At 44.9% G+C, this 22518-nt stretch overlaps 7 protein-coding genes across 7 annotated transcripts; 2 read left to right on the top strand and 5 right to left on the bottom strand.

Moving 5' to 3' along the window:
• Positions 1–1496: 1496 nt before the first annotated feature.
• Positions 1497–2989, bottom strand: PG997_010150 (uncharacterized protein; the record flags this gene model as incomplete). The annotated part of the gene is made up of 5 exons (XM_066814465.1): positions 1497–1854; positions 1957–2269; positions 2400–2529; positions 2590–2916; positions 2972–2989. 5 exons carry the CDS (start codon positions 2987–2989, stop codon positions 1497–1499), a joined length of 1146 nt encoding a protein of 381 aa, XP_066666427.1.
• A 321-nt stretch (positions 2990–3310) lies between these two features.
• PG997_010149 (prenyl cysteine carboxyl) lies at positions 3311–4024 on the bottom strand (the record flags this gene model as incomplete). The annotated part of the gene is made up of 1 exon (XM_066814464.1): positions 3311–4024. One exon carries the CDS (start codon positions 4022–4024, stop codon positions 3311–3313), a length of 714 nt encoding a protein of 237 aa, XP_066666426.1.
• A 1615-nt stretch (positions 4025–5639) lies between these two features.
• PG997_010148 (uncharacterized protein) lies at positions 5640–6582 on the bottom strand (the record flags this gene model as incomplete). Its single annotated transcript, XM_066814463.1, has 3 exons — positions 5640–6216; positions 6273–6379; positions 6430–6582. 3 exons carry the CDS (start codon positions 6580–6582, stop codon positions 5640–5642), a joined length of 837 nt encoding a protein of 278 aa, XP_066666425.1.
• Positions 6583–15427: 8845 nt separating this feature from the next.
• On the bottom strand, positions 15428–16407 carry PG997_010147 (uncharacterized protein; the record flags this gene model as incomplete). The annotated part of the gene is made up of 4 exons (XM_066814462.1): positions 15428–15453; positions 15507–15806; positions 15869–16194; positions 16343–16407. The coding sequence occupies 4 exons, from the start codon at positions 16405–16407 to the stop codon at positions 15428–15430; spliced, it is 717 nt and encodes a 238-aa protein (XP_066666424.1).
• Positions 16408–17154: 747 nt separating this feature from the next.
• On the top strand, positions 17155–18950 carry PG997_010146 (uncharacterized protein; the record flags this gene model as incomplete). Its single annotated transcript, XM_066814461.1, has 3 exons — positions 17155–17179; positions 17416–18389; positions 18474–18950. The coding sequence occupies 3 exons, from the start codon at positions 17155–17157 to the stop codon at positions 18948–18950; spliced, it is 1476 nt and encodes a 491-aa protein (XP_066666423.1).
• A 256-nt stretch (positions 18951–19206) lies between these two features.
• Positions 19207–20071, bottom strand: PG997_010145 (uncharacterized protein; the record flags this gene model as incomplete). The annotated part of the gene is made up of 2 exons (XM_066814460.1): positions 19207–19566; positions 19688–20071. 2 exons carry the CDS (start codon positions 20069–20071, stop codon positions 19207–19209), a joined length of 744 nt encoding a protein of 247 aa, XP_066666422.1.
• A 1464-nt stretch (positions 20072–21535) lies between these two features.
• Positions 21536–21888, top strand: PG997_010144 (uncharacterized protein; the record flags this gene model as incomplete). The annotated part of the gene is made up of 2 exons (XM_066814459.1): positions 21536–21729; positions 21813–21888. 2 exons carry the CDS (start codon positions 21536–21538, stop codon positions 21886–21888), a joined length of 270 nt encoding a protein of 89 aa, XP_066666421.1.
• Between the last annotated feature and the right edge of the window lie 630 nt (positions 21889–22518).

Raw genomic sequence — 22518 nt, 5'->3', positions numbered from 1 at the left:
CAGAGTGGGCAGAAAGGCCCCCACAACCCGAGTCAGTCAAGACACGAGATACGACCTGGGTCATGTCATCTTTGATCACCAACAACGCTTCTGGTCTGTTTGCCGTTAAAAGGATGAAGCGCATGTAACTTCAACTATTGTAAGCCAATAGATTGTTGAGCACCAGCGGACCTACGTGCTAATGCCCTCATGGAAAGCGCTAGTTTCCTCCGACGCTCCGCGCCGATGCTCCGTGCTGATCTCCCGCGCTTCCTCCGGGTTGCAGGAACAGTACCCAAAAGCCTTCAGAATGGAATCTGGGAAAAAGCAAGGAGTTTCCCGGAAAGTTCGGCAATTGGCATGATGCTATCGCAAAGGTACACCATATGATATCAAGGTCGGTTCCCTAAAGTACTTAAGGTAAAGATATGCGAACAGCAGAGTCGCATAGGACCGAATCTTGATTTGTTTTGGACGGTCGCAAACCAAAAGGAAAGACGGAACTAGCCGCGGTGCGTAGTGCGAACCACCCGAAACCTGAGATTTAGCAGCGCAAGCCCCCACAGTCTGGCGCACAGGACCCTGATTCCGCACTTGGCAATGGATCTCAAATCTGTCAAGATGTCAAAGGGCTTAGACAAGTTCTTGCTGCTGCTTTCTAGGCACCTAGATAATCAGCAATCTACGTTCACGACTTGGTAAAGTCTAGGTATGAAATGAGGGGCCCAAGGAAACGGACGTTCAGCCTTAATACCGGCAGAGCAACAGCTGACCCAACCTTAGCGGTTAGTGCGGCTTCATTTGGGGCGCATTTGACGTGCGCCGCGAGTCATGTCCCGTTATGCGGTCTGGGGAGCCCGGCCAACGCAGGTTTCAGAACGCTCACCAACGACTACCACCCAACTGCAGTCCAGCGAGTTTTCTGAATGGACAGTCGAGCCGTTCGCCCCATCAAGAACCGTCCCCTTGGTTGCTTGGCATGGATCTGCTTCTTTAGAGTTTTCATGCGCGTCGCTTGGCTTTGCTCACGAACAAGGCAGTGCCTTTCTCAGGCCGCCCGAAATAGAAAGAAATCGGCCGATACGGCAACCACACCTGTGCCCGGCTCGGGTCGCACCATGCAAGTCTGGCTGAGGGTAGCAAGTGACGAAAAGCCTTATCTCATGTAGAGTGAGAAACTCAAAGAGATAAAAGAAAATAAGGGGGGGGTAATGACGAGCGATCAGCATGAAACCAGACGGTCCCCAAGTAGACGCGTAAAATGGCTGGACTAGGTCAGCAGCTGCTCAAGTATATACCGTAGAGATCTCTCTCTCCCCCAGAGCTCAGAGAAGGGTCTTTTCCTTTCTCACCACGATCTTTTTATCGGCTTCATTCGTTCTGCTCGCCTGTCTTTTCTAGTACACACATATACATCGCTTTCGACGACCGTAGCGCTGGCTTACATTCTTTCTTCACCGATCTGTCGATTCTGGGCTCTTTCATTGCGCAAGAGTAGCAGTTTCCGCTTTCTCAGACTATACGTACCACATCAGCCCAGTATGCGCTCCACGACCCTCCTCGCGGCAATGTCCGCCCTGCACCATGTCGCGGCGACTCCCGTAGTCCCCCAAATGGCGGCAGCGGCAGCGGCGGCGGCCTCCTCCTCCGCCGTCCTCGGTGCTGGAAATAACGGGTCGACGTCGCTGCCCGCCACCGGCGCGACCTCGTGCCCTGCCGAGACCCTGTCCACCGACACCTGGACGAAGCTCGACCTCGACAAGTTCCTTGCGGCTTGGGCCAAGGCCAACGTCACCGCGGCCAAGTCCAACAACGTCCAGGCTCTGGCGCAGTCGTTCGGTGCGCCCAACTTCTTCTGGTAAGGCAACTCCACCACTACCCGCATACACTCCCGTCCATCGTCCATGATGTCACGAGGGCAAACCATGCCAAGATCGACGAGCGAGCCCATTCAATTCGAGGCCGACATCTGCTAACTAATCCGCAGCGGCCTCGACAACTTCTGCAACGCGGGCCAGCCGTGCCTGCCCGTCGAGCTGCCGGCGTGGTACGGCCTGATCGCGATCCAGAACTGGAACAGCTACATGAACTCGCTCAACACGGCCATCACCTTCGGCTCGAGCATCATCAGCCTGACCCTGCCGGGCATCGTCTCGGACCTCAGCATCTCGCCCCCGGACGACGTCACGCCCATGAAGAACCTCTACAAGGCCATGACCACCATCATCGGCCTCGTGCCCTTCACCGGGCCCGTCGCGACGGGGGCCAGCGCCCTGACGCAGGGGATCAACTTTATTAGTAAGGAAGCCCGCATGGAATATTACCTACTTATTCTACCCCATCCCATATAAAGCAGACTATTGACATCCCTTTTTTCCCTTCCCTTCTTCTAGTGGGCCAGATCAATCCCCCGAGCCGACCGACAAGTTCGTCTCCTGGTCCAACGTCGCCGGCCAAATGGGCACCGTCGTCACGGGCTACCAATCCCAAGTCTCGGCCGGCTTCAAGAAGATCCTGGACGCGCCCGTCGACGACGCGGCTTCGGGCATCCTAAATGTAATCGCGAAAGGCGCCTTCCTGGGCTACAGCCAAAACGTGACGCAGGCGGACCTGCAAAAGGGCGTGATCGACACTTTCCGCGTCTACGGCGCCGGCCTGGCCCTGCGCGCCCAGGGCGTCCAGCTGTCCGTGTCCGACAACACGAACCCGGCCAACGGCAACACGTGCACCGACTCGGTCAAGCAGTGGGGCGCCGCGGGGAACTGCCGCGACGACGGCAACGGGAACTGGCGCCAGGTCGTCCTCGTCGACAAGGACGGGTACCCGCAGGAGGGCATCATGCAGAAGCTCATCGACAGCTACGGGCTCACGCCCGAGGTCGCGCTGCAGGACAATGTGGACTGCAACAACGCCGACCCCACCACCGACTCGCTGCCGCTGGATCCCAAGACCAAGTGCCTGTTCACTTTGCCGCTGCAGCCGCCCGCTTCACCGTTCTGAGGCGTTTCATTCGTAATGACGAAGACTTATGACATATCACATGCTACACGGAGATGAAGGACTATTGTTTGTATCATAGGGAGGTTTATGCTGGGACACCTGTTGGTTTGATATGTACACTCTAACTCATGCTACGATAGGCGGGCTGAAACAAATAATTACAAAGAAGGGATGCTTAAACTGACGCTGAATAGTAAAGTTCGAAATGAAGCAGTGGCTTCAACGCATGATTGAGTATGTTCTCATTCTGTGAGAATAATTCCGTGTGTAGGTTCTAGGGGCGTTGGTGAGAACAAAGTTTTATGTGCCGCCAGGACACAGCCGCAAGAAATTAGAAGACGCCGGGGATGAGCCGAGCAGTTCTCGCGTGCCAAGCTTCCCAGTCCTTCCCGAACTCGGTCTTCAGCATCTTCTCCTCCTCACGGATGCGCGTGCTCATAGTCCAGGCCATGAGGGAGACGTAGATGGGGGCGAGGGTCAAAATCAGCTTGCGCACGGCGGGGAACCAGCTGGGCGAGATCCAGCAAGTAATGGCGCCGTCGAGGCGGAAGAAGAGGGAGATGACGCAGCCCGCGATGATGAGGATGCCCGTGTAGCTGGGGTGCTGGACATAGCGGTAGATGCCGCTGGTGTTGAGCGCGTCGGGCTTGGACAGCGTGAACGTGAAGTTCTTGCCCAGCGACGCGTAGGCCACGAGCCGCAGCGGGATGCCCGCGCCGAGCAGCAACGCCAGCGGCACCGCCGTCGCGGGCGACCAGGTCACGAGGCGCAGGTTCAGGCCGTTCTGGGCGCCCCAGCCGAGCGCGCCGGCGGGGAGCTGCGGGTACGTCAGGATGAGGCGCGTCGTCTGCAGGGCCAGGGCGCCGATGGGCGCGATCGCGAGGCCCACGGCGGGCAGGCTCGTCAGCTTCAGGGAACGGAGGGCGTCGCCGGTCGCGGGGGCGGAGGCGGTGTTCTTGTTGGGCGGGGTCACGGCGATGATGCTTCCGATGGCCGAGGCGACGACGGCGGCGGCCAGCGAGGCTTGCGATGTGCTGATAGACATGATGGGGCGGTGGGGGTCGTCGGGTGACGCTACAACTGTCCTTTACGCTGTTGCTGCTGCTTGGCGGATGCTCCAGTGCTTGTGAAAGCTAACGGCTCCAAGAATCGAGAGAAAGTCAAGAAAGTCGAACGAGCTATCCATGTAGTAGTAAGTAGCACACTGTCCTACATGGCAGATGGTCGGCGATGGTGGACTTGTTTTATGGAAGTCGCTTACCCCCACGGGGTCCGCTTGCCTTTATCCGTAGCTGCTAGGCTAGCCAGACAAGCATTGGTGGCGGCTGGGCGGTGGCGAGTGCGCATCGTGCCATGTGCTCAAACAGGCATCGTCCCTCAGTAGCGTTGAGCTTTTTGGGAAGTGCCGGTCGCTGATTGAGCGTTAACGTTCAATCTGGCGTTTGAGACCCGGCTTCTGCTTCGGGAAAGCTTGTGTGTTAGTAAAGGATATGGTTTCAGCCTATCACACTTTCTTTTCCTGGTGCCTGGTTCTGGATGTTGCATTGCATGACGGATGCAGTCAGGATCTTATTTTGGAAATCCCAGGTCCGAGCGATTGGATGACGGGGTACATGTGGCTAATGCCTGAGGCGCAGAAGGGGCTTGACCACAACCTCCAAACCCAACTCACTGCCATGCCATGATGAATCATTGATTCAATTTATTTTGCATTTGTATGAATATATGTTACATTCATTGGAGTGATTTCTTATACCCACCTTGCAGATGCCTAGCCTGGTTGCCGAGCGGCGCAAATGAGGAGAGATAGAGCCCATGCGCCTAGTGACTTGCGTCGCTTCAGTTGCAAGGTCAATCTACCGTAGAAACACATGATACCACCAGGTTCGCGCCGACTCTACCATGCACTTTTACAATGTGAAGATTTCATAATTGAAGAAATCACGTCCCTGCTTGAACTGCGAGCTCGTCCTGGCGGTACATTCTTCCGCGCTTTAAGTAATGCCACATCGCTTGTGGCAAGGGACACTGCCCTTTCAACAGTAACCATGTGTTCCTGCGTAAAGATACCTACGACCTAGTCATTGGGCCATATTCTTCAAACGAATGGTTCTTTCTTAAATAGCAACCCGCATCCGTACCTCGTGATGAGTAGATATGTCTAGCAGCCAGCACAACGACAACCCAAAGAAACCAGTCTGCCATTGCCATTCGTTTCGAGTACATTTGTAACCTCAACTGACACAATTGATGTGTCACCGGAGAGTCCGATCAAGAAGGCCATAGGAGAGGGCAAAATGCCCCAAATATCTGATTCATGGCTACCTGCAAAACTGTTCTGTTCGCCGCCAACGTAAGTAATAACCTAAGCGATTTACTAAGCTAATTGATGATAAAACCATGCATATTTGCATCCTCACTGCATCCCCATCGTCTTATCTCGGGACTCAACTGCCCCAAAGTGCTCATCCCGTGCTTCTGCAATGCTTATCCCCATGAATTATCCTCATTGCCCAGACATTCGCAACTAGTAGCCAAATACGGCATCGCCAAACAGATTGTTCAATCTCCGCGATAGCTTCCTCCCAAAGCAACATCAGTATAAGGCCTGACTCCGTGCCTCAAAGAGTTGTGAGTCAAGATACAAATAGGTTGTCGATCTAGCTGACACACTCGGCGACGTCAAGATCGAGCTCCAATTCTCCAACTTTCTCCCCGTTATATTCAGCCCAAATGTCGAATGAATCACCGGAAACTTTGCATTTCGTGACATAGTCCAGGTTCCGAACAAGTTCCCCTTGCGAGTTCTTCCGGGCCGTGAGGTTTTCAATGAGAACTGGGAAGTTCAGGTCGAGCCCTCCCACTTTCTGGACATTGCGATCCTCCGGGTTGAGTCGACTTGGAGGGTTAGGGCTTCGTGTCTTGTAGATGTCTGCCTGGAATCCATGTTGTCCGTGTCGATTCATTGGAAATGCGATGTTGTAGGGAAGTGACACGACATTGGAGTTGACGTCATCTCCAGCGATAACAGGCCAGTTGAACTGGTTGTTCGCCATGAATTTGCCTCGGATGTCATCGAACCCTTTCTCGTCCACCCCTTCGGTGTGCTTCTCGGGATCCCAGTCGTCTTTCGTAAGCCAGCCATAACTCTGGCGCGCCTTGCGCTGAAGGACAGGTCCGACTAGAGTTTTTCGCTTGATCACGGAGAGGGCAGCTCCTCGACAGATTGCGGACCACCTTTCTCTCTGTGTCAGTTTCATAATTTAAAGACATAACAAGGATGTTCAACTCACGGTCGACTGCCTTGTGACTGCAGTATCTCGATATCTTGATCCAGGTTTTTCTGGAGATACTCGTATAAAAAGTTCGATCGGCCATAGCCACCTACTAGGATAACGAACTGTATCATCAGTTAGTCTTGAAATCAGAAGAAGAACACGTATACGGTACCTCGGGCATATCTTCTTCCTTTATATTGTCACCATCCCCGGCCATGTCGCTGATTTGCTCGTTGATGAAACCCACAATCGGGCTCATGACCTTCGTGAATACGTTGCTGATCTCTTTCTTGCTGAGGCCAATGGGTCCATCTAGAGTATCCATGATACATGGAGCCTCAGTAGCGGTACTGAAATAGCGCTTGATCTTCTCCTCCCATCCCTTTTAAATGATTTCTTTCTGCTGGCTCTTGGAGTATCGGTCCCAGGTAAGACGCCCGATGATTTTCAGGAAGTGTTCGTAGAAAGCCTGGTCTAAGAAAGTAGCACCGCAAAGACCACCTATAAATGTAGTTAGCTAATAGTTAATACGTATTAGCTATATAGCTCACTAATACCTGCGATATTAAATAAGCTTTTTTATATTATAGTACGGTATATATAATATAAAATATAATAACGTGGTTTATTATTACGCGACGTATATTACTTAGCGACGCACTTTTTTACTTTTCGACTTTTTTATATAAATTAATTTAATTATAACGTTTAAAATTAATTAAAACTACTCGCTATCCGATTTCTCGCTTAATTTTATATCTTTTTTATATATTCGCGCATTATGACCTGTCTCGCCGTAAATACCACAGCGCCTTCCACCGGTCGCCCTCTGCTTCGACGAACCCCTATTTTTACTTTCATCGGGCGCTGAACGCTTCCCTTTTACCTTCTCGTCCTGTAGCTACTGAAATTCCTTAATAGTAAAGGCTTTTTTAAGTTAAACTCGCGACTTTTTAACTTTTCGGTGCTTAAAAAATACTAAATTAGCCTTTTTTAATATATATATTTTATCGCGTATAAGGGTTATTTTATAAATTATTTTAATTATACTTTTCGTTATTTAATTTACCGTATTTAAAATCGGCGTCGGAGAGCTTTTTTAATAAATAAATACCCTCTTTTTAATATAAATAAAATATTTAGTTATTTATTAAAGATTAAACGACGTTTAAAAGTTATAGGTATTAACCGTTTTTAAACGGGATAAATTAAGTATAAGCGTTCGGAGATATATATTTAACTTATTAATTACTTCGTTAAGATTATAAAAGATTAAATTAAAAGCGTTAAATCTAAATTTAATATTATTTCCCGTAAAAATAGCGAAATACGCGGCCTTAAAAGCGATAAGAAACTTAAGTTTTATAATATAATTTATTAAAGCCTTAATAAACAGCTCGATTTCCTTTTATATAAATACGCTTTAAAGCTAAATAAAGTGCTATATCGAATAATTAAAATAAGTGAGATAAATAAGGAAATATATCGAGTATAATAATATTATTATTTTAATAGTATACCTCGTATTCGGCCGAAATATAGCTCTCGTGGTTATCACGGCGAGCATTAGCGCAGACTGGGACATAGCCACAGCGATAGGCATGTGTATCTATTAACGAGAATAATAGAGATAGAGAGGAAAGGAGAGGCTATCTACGGTAGGGACAAAGGCCGCACTTATATAAGGTCCCCGGACGGGGTTCGTATAACCTGGGGATAGCCGTTAATTTATCGCTAGTTGGTGTAAGGCTTAAGTTTCGTGCTTAGCCGTTATACTACCCCCTCTTTACGGAGGCCTGGCAGGGCCGGTTCCGTTTATTATTTGCCGTGGCGCCGACGGCGTTTCCTAGTTACGTTTTTTTTTAACTTTTTATAAAAGTTTATTATTAAAAATATCGCTTAGCAGCTTATTATTAACTGCTGCCGTAATCTATTTTTTTAGCCTGAGTAGTAATCCCGGCACGTCCGGGTTTACTTCGTAAAACTTTTTACTCGTATAGCTACGTTTTTTAAGTTAATAGCCGGGTATTATATAAGGTCTAGGTTATAATTTAATTAATCGATTTAGTATTAAAGCTTACCTTTTAAAAGCTTAAAGGAAACTATTTTTAAAACCGTATACTCTTATTTTTTATCGATTATTATATAATCCGGGGGTATAATACGCTATTTAAGCACCGGGTTTTAAAGTATTTTAAATAGTTTATTAATATTAATTACACGGTTAATTTTTATTTCGGCGGGGGAGGTTAACCTCGTAAACGTTTTTATACGGGTTATTTAAGACTTTATACGGTTTTACGTAAAGGTTATTTAGGCTATTATAAAAACGATTAATACTTTAGTTTTTATAACGGACGTAGACTATATCCTTAATTTATTAATCGATAGGCCGACGGGCTTTATTTATTTGTTTCCGTTAAATCTTTTAAGCTTTTTATATATTTGTTTTGGCGAAAACAATAGCCTCGTCGCGGCGTTTCGTAAAGCTTCGTGCCTCTTCCCTTGAGAGTTTTTCTCGTAGTAATAACGTTATACGTGAACGTGCTTTCCAATCGAAAGTTATTTTTAGTAAATACCCCATTTTTATTTCTACCGGTGAAAGCCCGGTATTATTATAGGGCTAAGTAGTATACGCGAAATCGAGGCAGGGTAGTAAATTTAACCAGTCGTTTTAAAAATAACCGATAAAAGGCCGCAGTTTTATTTAAAGAAACTAGTTAACGATTTTTATTTGTTTATTAATTTAAAAATACTCGGCCGTAAACCGTTATAGTTTAATACCGGTTAATTTCGTAAGCTTATCCGAAAAGTTTATTATAAACTAAAGGCTTTTATTTAAAGTAATAGTTTTAAAAGTATTATAAATCTATTAAAGGAAAAAGTAATAAAGCTTTATTAATTTAATTACCGTGTACGTTTTATAAATAAAAATCGAAAAAGATCGCTTTCTTAATTTATTAATAATTATTAAAACCGAATCGTAACCCTTTTTATCCTTTAATATCGACTTAAAGTCTATATTTATATATTACTAAGGGCGTTCCGAAATAAGGAAAGGCTGGAATAGTCCTGCCGGCTTTTAGCGGGTCGCGCGGCTACGTAGGCACTCGGGGCAGTAAATATAGTATCGATCGATAAAGGCTCCTATACCCGGCCACGCGTATCGCTCTCGGAGTATTTTATATATTTTATTCCGCCCCGGATAAGCGCGGTTAAATAAATAATAAAACTCGTCGTATAGGCGCGTTCGAAAGTCCGCTTCGTTTAATATTATTAACCTTTTTTAAAATAATAATAACTCGTTATAAAGGGTATAGTTTTCGTTCCCGTTCGATATACGCTGCCGCTTTTAGTTTAATTTAAGGGATTTCCGGTTAACGAACAGTATCGCGTCGACCAGTAGGATTCCTTAAAGCTCTTCCGGCTCTTCGGTCTCCTCTATACGGCCTTAATCGGCGGGAAGTGCTATTTACTCGTCCGAGAGGAGCGTTATAATTAAATTTATCGATATACCGCCTACGAACGCGCTGGGAGGGAAGAGGACTTAAGTTTTACTCTATTTTTTAATAGTTTATTACGTTATTAGGTTTTCGGCCTTTCGCGAGAGAATATCGGTAACTAAGTTTTACTTACCGGGCTTATAATAAAGTTAATAATCGAAGCGAGAAAGGAATTTATTTTATAAAATTTAACACGAGTTAAGCTTTTATTTTATAGCGAAGTATTATAAAGCTTAATAATTAGTATAAATATTAAACCGACGTTAATAAAAAACTAGCGTTTATTTTTACTTTTATAAGGCGTATATTATAATTAAAAGCTCTTTATCGTAAATTATATAATTATATTCCGCCGATATTATCGTTTTTAAAAAAAGGTAGCTAAATATTATTCGCCCTAATCGTTCTCCTATATAAACACTACCGATACGACCCCGTTAAAAGTATTAGTTTTTATTTTAATAGCGCAGTCTTTACGAAAGTGCGAAAGGATTAACGCGTTAATAATAGCGGTTTTAAGCTCGTCGAAAAAAGATTAATATTTTTAAATTTATTTTTAAAGCGGGAACGCGGTTAATTTATATAAAGGTTTCGCGATACGGTTAAATTTATCGATAAATTAACGGTAAAAGTTATTAAATTTAAAGAAAGACTAGAGTTCCCGTACCCGTGTAGGCGGTTTCTAAGTAATTATAGCGGTCACCTTTTCGGGGTCGACTGAGATACCCGTGGTCGAGATAATATAGTTAAAAAACTTAGTTTTAATTACGCCGAACTCGTTTTTTTTAATGTTTGCCTAGAGGCTTATTTCGCGTAGTTTTTATAAAACTTAACGAATATACTCTTTATAAGCTTTTAAGTTTTCGGAAAAGATAAGGATATTATCGATATAGGCGGTGTAAAACTTATCGAGGAACGAGAATAAAACCTTATTAATATAGCGTTAAAACGTGCTGGGATTATTATAAAGGCCGAAAAGTATTACCCGGCATTTATACTGCTTAAAACGCGTTCGGAAAATAATAAAGTCTTTTAATTATTTATTTATTTTAATTTAATAGAAAACTTATTAAATATTTAGTTTAATATACACTTTTACGTGTACGATACGCTTTAATATTTCCCCGATTAAGGGTAAAAGGTAGCGGTCCTTTTTAGTATATATGTTTAATTCCCGGTAATCGATATAGAGTCGGAGATCACCGTTAGGTTTTCGTGCGAAGAAAACGGGGGATCCGTATTTAATTTTATTAAATACGATTTATTTTTTTCGAAAATTCTCGGTGAGGTACTCTTTTAAAATAATTAATTAATTAATAAATATATTATAAAATAAATACGTTTATATAGAAAAAGCGTCGGGAATTAACTCGATTTTATAGTCGCTATCCCGGTACGGGGGTAGGTAGTCGCTTTTTACTTTTAAAAAAACGTCGTAGAATTCTTTATAATCTTAAGGTAGTTTTTAAAGAATTTCGTCCCGGGTTATTTCGTTTTTTTATTATAAAGAGTTTTTAATTAGCCGGTTAAAAATAAAAACCGAGAAATAGCATTTATTAGTAACGTGGTGTTTATAATTAACCGGGCGCCGTAGGTTACGAAAATAGGCGTCCCCTAAGATTAAATAAATGTTTAAAGAGAAGGGAGATAGACCCGGGCGCTTCGGAAAGTTACGGGGTCGGCTTGGTAGTGTAGAGGCCTTTTTAAGTGCCTGATTTATTTTTTATAGCGCTTTTCGCTGGCTTTACTCTTACGATATAGTTTTTGTAATCTTTTTTAAGATTTTAATAGTAGCTATTATAGTCGGTGGAATTTAATTAAGCTTTTATGTTCTTTATCGACGGTCTTTTCGCTTTATATCGCGTTGTGCTTTTTAATCGAGCTTTTATCGAAGGTTCCGTACGGGCATAGTAATATCGGAACGTTAATTTTTTTAGTACGATAAGTTTAAAGGGAAATAAAGGCGTTAACGGCCGCAGTTTAATATTAGCCGATAATAAGAGAGAAACCGTAGCTCGATAATTATTTAAAAATTTTATCGATTGTTTAAATTAGCTTTTAAGAAAAATATATCGTAAAAAGTGCGACCGTGTATTTAAAAATTAGTTATAATAAAGCTTTAAATCGATTAAATAGTTATATTTTCGAATCTTTTTACGGTAACCGGTTTATTGTAAACGGTTTAAGGGAGAGACTAAGCCTAGGCGAGGCGTGCGTAGAACGCTTTATCGGTTAATAATTATACTTATACTTTAGTATTAATTAATACGCGTAAGGAAATAGCGATTTTATTTTTTTAATTATTATATTAATAATAAAGGCATTATTTTCGATTAAATTCTTAAGAAAAAAAAGTTGAATTATTTCTATTATTAATTAATTAATATTAAATATAGGGCTTAAGCGGGAAACTTTACTTAAGCTTCTTTTTTTCCGACTCTTTCGACGAATTATAAAATTTAGTTTATTCGGTAATCGTATTTATATTTATATAATCTTCCGGGCATCGATTAATAAAATAGCTAGTTTTTTTATAATTATAATAAGTAGATTTAAAAGGGTTCGATATAGTTTTAAGAGCTAGCGATTCGCGTATAGCGGGTATAATCGCCCGAGGAGCGTTAGTAAGCGTCTTTACCGAGGCGGCTAAAACCGAGCTGGTGGGTTAATAAATTAACGTGGTAACCGGGGCGTTTAGTTTAAGCGTAATAAGTCCGAGGGAGCGCCGGGTTATTATTTTAACGTCTATACGAGAAGACTTAGTCGCCCGGGGTAGAGATTTCCCTAGTTATTTTTTTTAGCTATTAGTGTACTTCGAAATAACGTGCGCGGAATTTTTAAAAGTTTAAAAACGAGTTTATATAATAGTATAAAATAAAGGTTTATAACCGGTTAATAAATTTTCGATTTAGTTTATATTTTTATTTTAAATACGAAACTTTAATTAAATTAGTTAATTTAATAAATTTCGCGTAGAATTCGAAGAACTCCGTATCGAGGTTTATTTAAAAATTAATTAGCTCGTTTTTAGTTATATTTTTATAATCGGGGTTATTAAATAATAATCGTAATAAATCGTATACTTTACGAAAAGTAAAATATATTAACGGGGAGCTTTTATTAAAATAAAGAGCTAATACGGTTATAATAAGCCCCGAGATTAATAATATAAACTAAGCGAATCGGGTGCCCTCGTTCGAGAAAAGCTACGTATTATATTTTAGTTTATAAGACGTAAACGTTTCCTATTTTTCGAAGGTAAAGGAGACTTTATTTGTTAATTAGTCTAGATTTCGTAATTTAAAAGTATATCTTAGCGCTACCGCGGTAACGGCTGTTTTATACGAAGGTTACCGTTAAGGTAAAGGCGAGTTAAGTAATTCGAACCTTCGTTTTACGAAAAGTAATAAAAGGGTAAGTTAAAAAGTAATTAAAGTAATATCGGACTAGCCCTTTAATTAAGCGAAGCGGTTTATTATAAACTTTAATTATTAAAATATTTTAACGAAGGGGTCGGTAGTCGTAATAGGTAGCTCTAGTACTTTTCCTTTAAGGGCGGAAGCCTCTGCGGCCCTACGAGGGTTGGAATTATGGGCTTTAGCTTTAGATCGTCTTGATACGGCACCCCGGGTCTTAATTCGAGCGCCGGAGGGAATTTTAAAAGGAGTAGCCGCTAGTGCGGTATAAATTGTACGGTTATTAAAAAAGCTGTCGTTTTCCAGGAGGGGAGTGTTCGTCGCTATATTTATAGGTAGGCGGAGAAGAAAAAAGACGCGAAATAATAATATATTTAAAAAAAATAAAGAATAATTAAGTTTAAAAAATAAAGTAACCTCGGCTTTAAGTAATCTCTATTATTATATTACGGCGAATATTAGCGTAGATTAAAATATAGCTATAACGATAAGCATATATATTTATTAACGAAAATAACAGAGATAAAAAGGAAAAAAGAGGCTATCTACGGTAGGGACGGAGGCCGCACTTATATAAGGTCCCCGGACGGGGTTCGTGTGACCTAGGGATAGCCGTTAGTTTGTCGCTAGCTGGTGTAAGGCCTAAGCTTCGTGCTTAGCCGTTACAGTGATTATCGATAATTAAGAGGCGGTGAGAACTTTTCGTTTACGCTTTAATGTATTTATCGAAGTATTTAATTTAATTTAAGCCTATTTCGTTATTAGTTTAATTATTAAAAGTCGGCTTAATTATTTAGTCGCCCGGTAAATCGGTTTCGCGAGACTAGTTCGCGAGGTAATATTAATTTTAAACGATTAAAAACGGCGGAATATATTAACCTTATAAATTAATATATTTAATCGCCGTTATTTATTCTCGATTATTAAATTAAACCGACTTCGCTTTTTTACGCCGCTCGGCGCGTATTACGACGAGTATTAACTCGATTATACTTATTATAAAGCCGGTCTCGTCGAAATTCTAAATATTTTCGTCGACGATCCCGTATTTCGCCTTTATATTCGCGACTAGTATAAACTAGCCGAAAATAACTTTAAAATCTTTATAAAAAGCCTTTTAATAATCGTACCGACGATTTATTTTAATCTTTAAGTCCGGGTTACGGTCAATAAAGCGCCTAACCTAGTGTTTACCGACGCGGTCGCCGCCGCGCGACGCGGTGAGGAAATTGGCCATATCTTCTACATTAACGAAATCGGGAGATATCCCTCGAATATTTAGATTAATTATATGTTTACGAAGTATTTTTTTTTTTAATTAAATCTAGTTTACGTCGTTTCGGTCGGATTTTACGTTTTAAAGTTCGGCCGTAAATTTAATAGCGTAAAGTTAATTCGAGTATATTATAAACTTTTATTACTGCTTTTTAATTTATTTAATTCGGTTCGTTTCGTGTCGTTTAAATTATTAAAACTATTCGATCTTTTTAAGATTAATTAAGCATTATAATTATAAAAGTATTACGCGTTAAAGTTTAATTATATTAAAATTAAATTTAAGTGCGTCGTTAAGTAATATACGTCGCGTAGTAATAAACCACGTTATAAAATTAAATAACGATTTTAATAATAAATAGTTTTAATTAATTTAATATATTATAATTAAATTAACTTATATAAAAGTGTCGAAAAGTAATAAAAGTAAACGACTTAATAATATAAGCGACTCGGTAATAAACTACGTTATATAATATAAAATATATTAATTCGATATATTCTTTTTATTTAAAAAAAGATCTTTAAATTTTTTCGTACGAAAATTTAATAAACCGTACGCTCCACGTACGTAATCCCCTTTTCGAATATAGCTGTAAGCATTCAGCTAGGCGACGGTAGGGTCTGAGGTAGCGGGGGTGCAAAGCCTTGGTTTCTATATCTATCTACCGGGTCATTCTCATGTCATATATACAGGTCCTTGGTGTCTAAGCGCATACCAAATCATCCCTTCTGAACATGCGCTCACAGCATGGGGCACATTAGACCGTCCTGGACTTTGGTGTGCCTCCATCTCGTGTTGAACCATGCTATAGCGTGCTGCCACATCAGATCGGTTGCTTACAATAGCTAATCTTTAAACTAGATATATTAATATACGGTACACTCTTTAACTTTTAGTTCGGGCCTGACTTTGACCACCTTATAACTGATAATATCCTGTCTACTAGTCAGGTTGCCATTAGGTACAGAGCACCTAGATAAAACCTACCACTGTGCCACCTATCATGATATCAGCAAGAACTTCCAAAACTCGAAATAACCTGGATACATACCGCCACAATCAACGACTATGAATATGGTTCCTTCTTCTACATCAGGACGGTCATCAAGCTCTGAGTATAGCGAAGCTATGGCTGCCGCTTCAGGCTCTGAGATGAACTTGAGAGTCGTCGCGCCAGGAAGACATTCGTCAAGAATGCCAGCTCGCTTCGCAGCTTCGCGCATTCGCTTGCGTGAGCTTTCTGTCCAGATCGCTGGCACGGTGAGGATGACAATGAAAGGTGTTGACTCAAACAAGCCAGAGCCTCGGGTACGACGGAGATGATTCAGCGTATGGTTCCAAATTTGCTTCACTATGAAACTCTGGTCAGACTTTTGTCAAAATATTGAGCCTTACCATCCGGGAATTACTTACGGTAGTCAGTCATGGCAGTTTCGGCGTCTATGCCCAGTTCATCCAGCATTGCCTGTGTCTTGGCGAGATGGGGGGACGTTTGCAAATATCCGGGCAGCTTTGCCTTGTCAGTGAAAAGTAGCTTGAACCACTCCAAGCGCTTGGCATCATCTGGGATATTGTAGCCCCAGTTAATCTTGCCGTCTTCGCCGTAATGCAGTTGAGTAGGAACCTTCTGAAGGTCGCATTTGTTGTCGCCACTAATCGGCCATCCTCTAACGACGTCGAGCTGAAAATTGTTTGAGCGGCTGCGATCGCCCGTGAGTCCGCAGGCGACGCCTGAGTACCTAAAGAGTATCCTGTCAGGATGAGGCTGCCAAGGCTTCGAGACTCGAGAAGCTTGTAGCCATATGAAGCTGCACTGGACATCAAACCAAGGAGTATCAGATGGGGCTAGGAAAGACAAGACAAAAGAGGACTCATGATGTATCTCACGTGGAACCGATATCCATTGCGATGACGATCGACTTCTTGACGTCCTTCTGTCTTGCTGGAGGCATTTTGACGACTGTGAGATTCCAGGTTGTGGTCAGGTATCTTGAAGTGAGTATCATGGAGGCGTTAGACTTGATTCAAGAAATAAATGTAGGACAGGAAGAATGAAGAGTGGGAATGGGAAGAATGAATGGAAAATGGTTAAAAATAGAGACAGGAACCCGATCATGCCATCCAGGCTTAGTGAGTTGGGACAGAGGTAGGTAGACATATATGGGCTTGCCGAGGGAGGACCGAGATGTCAGCAGTGAAATCTTGTATGTAGGAAGCATAGAAGAAATAGTACACATGCCAGTCCACTCGCCTTACCGTCAATAACGTTCTCAGACCTTGTATGGGCAGAGACAACAGCCAAGCTGGTTTGGGCCGGTGTCTTCACGGTCGTATAAACGAAACCTCGAATGCAAGTAATCTGATACGTTGTGAACAATGCAGGGTAAAATATGCTCTTTCCCTTGATAAAACCTTGATACTCAGCGAGGCTCCTTCCTCTTTTACCTCATCTATATCTCCATGGGAGGCCGGTAAGTACATCGTGAGTTGGATGTGGTCAGGTTGCTGGATGAAACAATCGTACCTGCCTTCATTCTACTCACTACTACCTGCATCAATAGCCAGGCATCTATTTCGATTCTACATATTTCCATCCCACTCTTTCAACATTTCTTTTTCATCTCATGCCCGTAGGTTGTCAACACAGTGGGCATTGATTCGGCTGGAGGAAAATTCGACCCATACTTGCAACCACGATGATGTCCAATGGAGACGTCGACATTGGTGAGTATTTCGGTTTCCATGATGGCTTATATCGCTCTTCGTTAGCTGTCGCCTGCCCTTTTTCCACTTTATATCTAGCTACCAGGCTCAACATTTATTGGGCTTTTCAAATCTTGCACCATCATTCTCCCCATAGCCGTGACAGGAGACTGACCTTATCTGCAAAGCGGCTAGTGGAGATAACCCATTTCTGGGTTTGGCTGATGCTGTCAGCAATCCTACAAAGCCAGATACAGATATGAACACCCGGAAGAGATCTGCGTCGGCTGATGCCGACGATGGGCTGCAATCGCCGGCCACCAAGCACCCCAAGGTTGAACAAGACGAAAGCATCTCCACTGCTGCCATCCCAGAGAATGCCACCATCCCCATGCTATCGGACAACAACCAAGATATCACCATGCCCGATGTTGACTCAAAAGCTACACAAGACAATATGCCAAACACCAGTTCCAACGATATCGGAACTGCGGCGCCGATGACCCCATCCAGCCTCGCGACATTTGGCCCTCAAGTCGCTATTGCAAACTTGAGCAAGCTCTCCGCCGAAGAAACGAATAAGATTCTTGTGTCAATAATCGATCAACTGGGGGATGTTCTCAATAGCAGTAACACCACACCTATTCTGAACCCTGCCCTGATGGACTCTAGCAGCAGGGCAGGTATGCAACCGGACGAGGCCAACGCGAATGTCCCCATGTTGAGCTCAAAGTTTCAGGATACCATGGATGGCATTGAGGAAAACGATGCCACCATTGAGGCGCAGAATGCCACCATTCGGGAGTACAAGGTCATCATCGAGAAACTTAACGCGGACAAGGACGCCATGCAGGAAAAATGGAATGAAGCTGAAACTAAGCTACAAGACGCGATCCAGCACCCATCGGCTAGTTATTCACTGACCGAAGTCATTGATGACAACTGCATCTCAGAGGAGATGAATCTACTAAGCGATCTTATCCAGACTGTGGCAGAGCAACGGTTTTCAAACGGACCCTTCAGAGCGACTGTCAAAGCCGAGTTTAAGGATTTCTTTGATAAAATAACCCACGGATGGGCCATTGACTATTTGAGGAAGGGACCAATCAAACCCTACTTCATTGAGGCTATCATCTGGCACAAAGTTATTGACGCCTTCCTCTGTCGTCCGCTGGTAATTTTGTGTGAAGCAACGGGTGACGCACTGCAGGACCTGCACAGGAACTTCTGGGTAAGTATATTGCACATTATCTAGGCGCATCAGTGTGCTAACATACCAATAGTTCACGGGAATCGTTCTACTGAGAAACTCGAGAGTTACCATAGCATGCGCGTCCATGTGGCAGAGGTCAGCCTGCAAGTTCGTGGCAAAAACGGGCATCTCCTTGGAGACAGCGACACAGCCATGGCAAACAGAGCGAAGCTTGTCAAGGAGACCATGAAAGTACTTGACCCTTATACGCACCGTCACAATCTGCTTGCATGCCAACAAGAGATCAATACGATCATCAAAATAGCAGTGAACCTTGCTTACTCGATGGCAATGACCAAGGCCCACTACGTGGTTCGCCTCAACCATGGCCTGTACGCCAGCGAGTACCATGGGTTCAACTTCAAACCGGGCTCAATGACGAAGATTGAGGAAGATGAAGATAAAGACTGGAATGATCCGCCCGAGGCTGGAAAGGTTCATCTGGCTGTTAGGCCTGCTCTCATCAGATATGGTACATCGGAAGGTGAAGATTACGATGTGACGAAAGTCATTGCGAAAGCTCAGGTGATCACGGGATAGTAGGAAGAAGTGAGAAACAGAGGTCTTGCTGGACGACTAGACCTTCTCACGGGATATTGAAACTCACTAGCTACAAGACCCGACACTTGAAATGGGTTGGTTCCACGAGTTGGCCGCAATGGAAGGCGACCAAAAGAAATAGCATAGCTAGAGAGAGATATCCCAAAGGTGGGAAGCAATGATACGTAAATTTGACATACGACCTACTAATGAATACTACTCGGTGAATATTACATAGAGACCAATTTGTTTCCACTTACATGGGCCCTGACCGGGCGCCCGGCTGCCCAGTAATGTCCTCGGCTGGTGGCCACTTCCGCCATTTATCCATCATCCTGTCCCAAGGCGCGACGATGGAGCCGACGACCGTCTCCCACGGCGGGGTGTTGGGCACCCACGGATGACTTCGGGTGGGGCTAGCGTCTTTCCAGTACTCGAAGCTGTCGGCGATGGCGCGCGACTTGCTGTCGGTAATGGCCTCCTCGAGCTTGACGAGGTCGTGGGCTTCCTCCTCTTGCATATGGGTCTTCAGCTCCTTCCAGAGGCGTTCGAGCGTCGGCATGAACTCCGGGCTGCTGGGTCGCAGTTTCTGGAACCTCTTGAGCTCGCGCTTAAGCTGTCACAGGTGCCTCTGTCAGCATCGTCTCCATACCACCATTGCCCGTTACCAATATGTCATTGAAGTCAATTCGTCGCCGCCATATCATCGAAGTTCACTCCCTCTTCGTTTACCTTACCTTGTAGTGTTCATGACGATCTTGCGATGCCATGTAGTTTCCCTTTTCGACGCAGCGCTCCAGGTTAGGATAGAGAACGATCTCTTCCGCGATCGAGTGGCGGCTCAGTTTCCATATGAAGGCATTCTGGTATTCCTCTTGGTATGCGGGGTCGTCTGACTTGGTCATGCGGACGTAGTAGGCCTCAAGCTGTCGGTGGTCGTTCTTGACGGCCTCGCTGATCTTGTTCCAGGGTCCGTGGTGGTCAAGCAGGTCGTCGGGCTCTTCAGGCCAATGTTGGCCGACCGTTCCGCGCTGCTCACTGGTGCGCGACGGCTTCGGAACTCGGCTCGAGATCATGCCGTTCGACAGGATTCGGCCGCTGTAGAGCCTGAGACATGTCATTGTCAGCGGGGTTGAAGGAGTTCCGCACGCGACTCGCGAGACGACGGTACGCGCGGGGGAGCAAGTGTTCGGAACATTGTGACGGTGTTAGTACTGGCTCCGACGGTTGCCCAAGTTGTTTCTGGAGGAAAGAAGCCTTGATCAGCATGTTCATCAAAGACCCCCTTACCTATTTGTACAGCGAGCGACGATTCTTTTTGGAGGTATCGTGAGCCGTTGCTCCAACATCGTGACGACAAGTGGCCGTCATCGAACCTTATTCGAATGCCCCGATCAGTCTAGACTGGCTGCAAGATCCGTCCCGTCTTGGAGTCTCGAGCAACAAACAGTGCTTCTTTTCGACATGTTGGGCGCTGTAGCTTCAGACGAGAGTTGCCGTTTTGTGCAACACAGCAGCAATAGCGCGGGATCGCTCTGCTCGAGTCGAGGGCATACACAAGACAGAGACGGGCAGACCAAGATGACGTCCACGATAGCGAGAACACGACAAGCCGAACATTTGTGATCTCGAAAGCATAAGTGCATAACTATTGAATCTCTCCATTCTTAATTTCCCCTCAAAATGTGACGACGGGAGTCACGGGAGCATTATTGGGTCATAGTCGGGCCATGCTACGACATCTACCCCGAGAAGAGTTCCCGGTGGATTGGATCGCCAAAGAACTATTTCCCCCTTTCCGCTTTAACCCGGGGGGCCTAGGGGGCCTAGGGGGCCCTTATTGACGGGACTTGGTCGGGATCCCGGTCGGGGCCTACCGGATCAGCCAAGTCAGCCTACAATCAGCCCACCGCGCTGAAAAGTGCCTAAAAAGAGCCTGCGCGCCCCACTGTAGCTGCCAAAAGCAGCTCAAACCAACTGTCAGAACCTCACCTGCTCACCACCATTCCGCCCGCGTCTGCGGTTGCCTTCGATCTCCGGTGCAGTGCCGCAGCGTCGGGACCGGCCCTCGCCCTGAGCGCCAGCGCAGGACCAACAAGGCTGAGCCAGCAAGCTCCCAAAGCTCCAACACGCTCCAACACGATCTGGTGACTGCGAATTCTCTCCGGGGACTCCCACTCTTTTGGGATTGCCATCGCATGAGGTTTCATCGCATGGCCTCACTTTTCCTTCCCCGGATTGGGTAATCGGCGGTGGCCATGCAGGTAATGCCAGCCAGGCTCGGGTCCAGATTGCAAATTTGCTATGTTCATGTGAGCCTGAGCCGGATTCCAACGAAAGCCAACGAAAGCGGCCATGGCAGAGCTGTGTATATAAGAAGGCCGGAGACGCTGGTAGATATCGTGAAGGAAATACAGACCACACAGTTCTCACAGACATAGAAGCATATACTTCATACACTCTCCTCTCAGACTTTGTCTTATCACCACTCTTCTGTACGATACAGAGAAACAGCATTCCACTCTGTCTTTATACCCAATAGACATACAAACACACAAACACACACAACCAACCCATACACCAAGATGTCTGCCGCATTCCCAAGAGTAGCTCGCCAGGTCGCCTCGAAGCGACTCTTCTCTACACAGATGCCTCTGCGCCAAGGACACAGCAGCCTGGGCCAAGAGCTGCAGGGAATCTTCCGGCCGTCCATGGGCGTCAAGTCGCAAAAGGCTGACTGGGGAAAAATGGTTGCCAAGCGCGCGCAAACCTTGGGCATGTAAGTTTCAAACCTATCTCTCTCGTTTCCCCTCTTCTTGGCTCTATATGCCTGCAACACAGTCGCTGACTTGTTGGAAACAGCTACGCCACGGGAATGACCTGTATCCTGGGATGGCCCTGGGCTTGCCAATGGGCTCTGGACGGACACATCCACTAAAAGGAGTTCCGGCATATGGATGGAATAGAGAGGGACAAGATTTGCATAGGTGCCTGGTGCAGCCCGTCTTTCAACCGATGCATCCAGGTACCAATTAGGCGTTCATCTGCTGCTGATCAGCATTGGGGGAGCGGTCACACACCAACTAATGATATTTGTTCGTTACGGGACACCATACAGTCCTCATGATTCTTTTGTACATACATACCTTCAGATTATTATCAAGAACTATACACCATGATGAATAGCAACTTCCCACGAGCAATTGAGTTCCATTCGATAATGCGTCAGGATTGAATTGTATTGTGTACGTGTAGTCCAACTTGTTTGATTGATCTTACGTGCATGTGCATGTACGACGGATGCCCGCATCCCACTACAAAGATGATGAAGTCCACCAAGTGCAACGTAAAACCCATTGGACAGGTGCAGGCGCGCGTCACGCGCTGCACTGCAAGCCTGCTGCTGGAGAGGGCCAGAAGCGGGCAGAGCCAGCCGAAAGCGAGTTCTGTGTGTTCTGTGCGTCTTGCAGCGTGGCTCCACCCCCAGTTTGTCCCCCCATCATTTGAAATCTGTCCCACTGTGTCTGCTTGCATGGTGCGAGGTTACATAGCCACATCTGCCTGCCTG

The sequence above is a fragment of the Apiospora hydei genome (genome assembly GCF_038363865.1).
Source record: "Apiospora hydei strain CBS 114990 chromosome Unknown utg000007l_segment0_segment0, whole genome shotgun sequence".
Taxonomy (NCBI): Eukaryota; Fungi; Ascomycota; class Sordariomycetes; order Amphisphaeriales; family Apiosporaceae; genus Apiospora; species Apiospora hydei.
The sequence above is the reverse complement of the archived record's forward strand: the minus strand, read 5'-3'. Positions and strand labels throughout refer to the sequence as shown.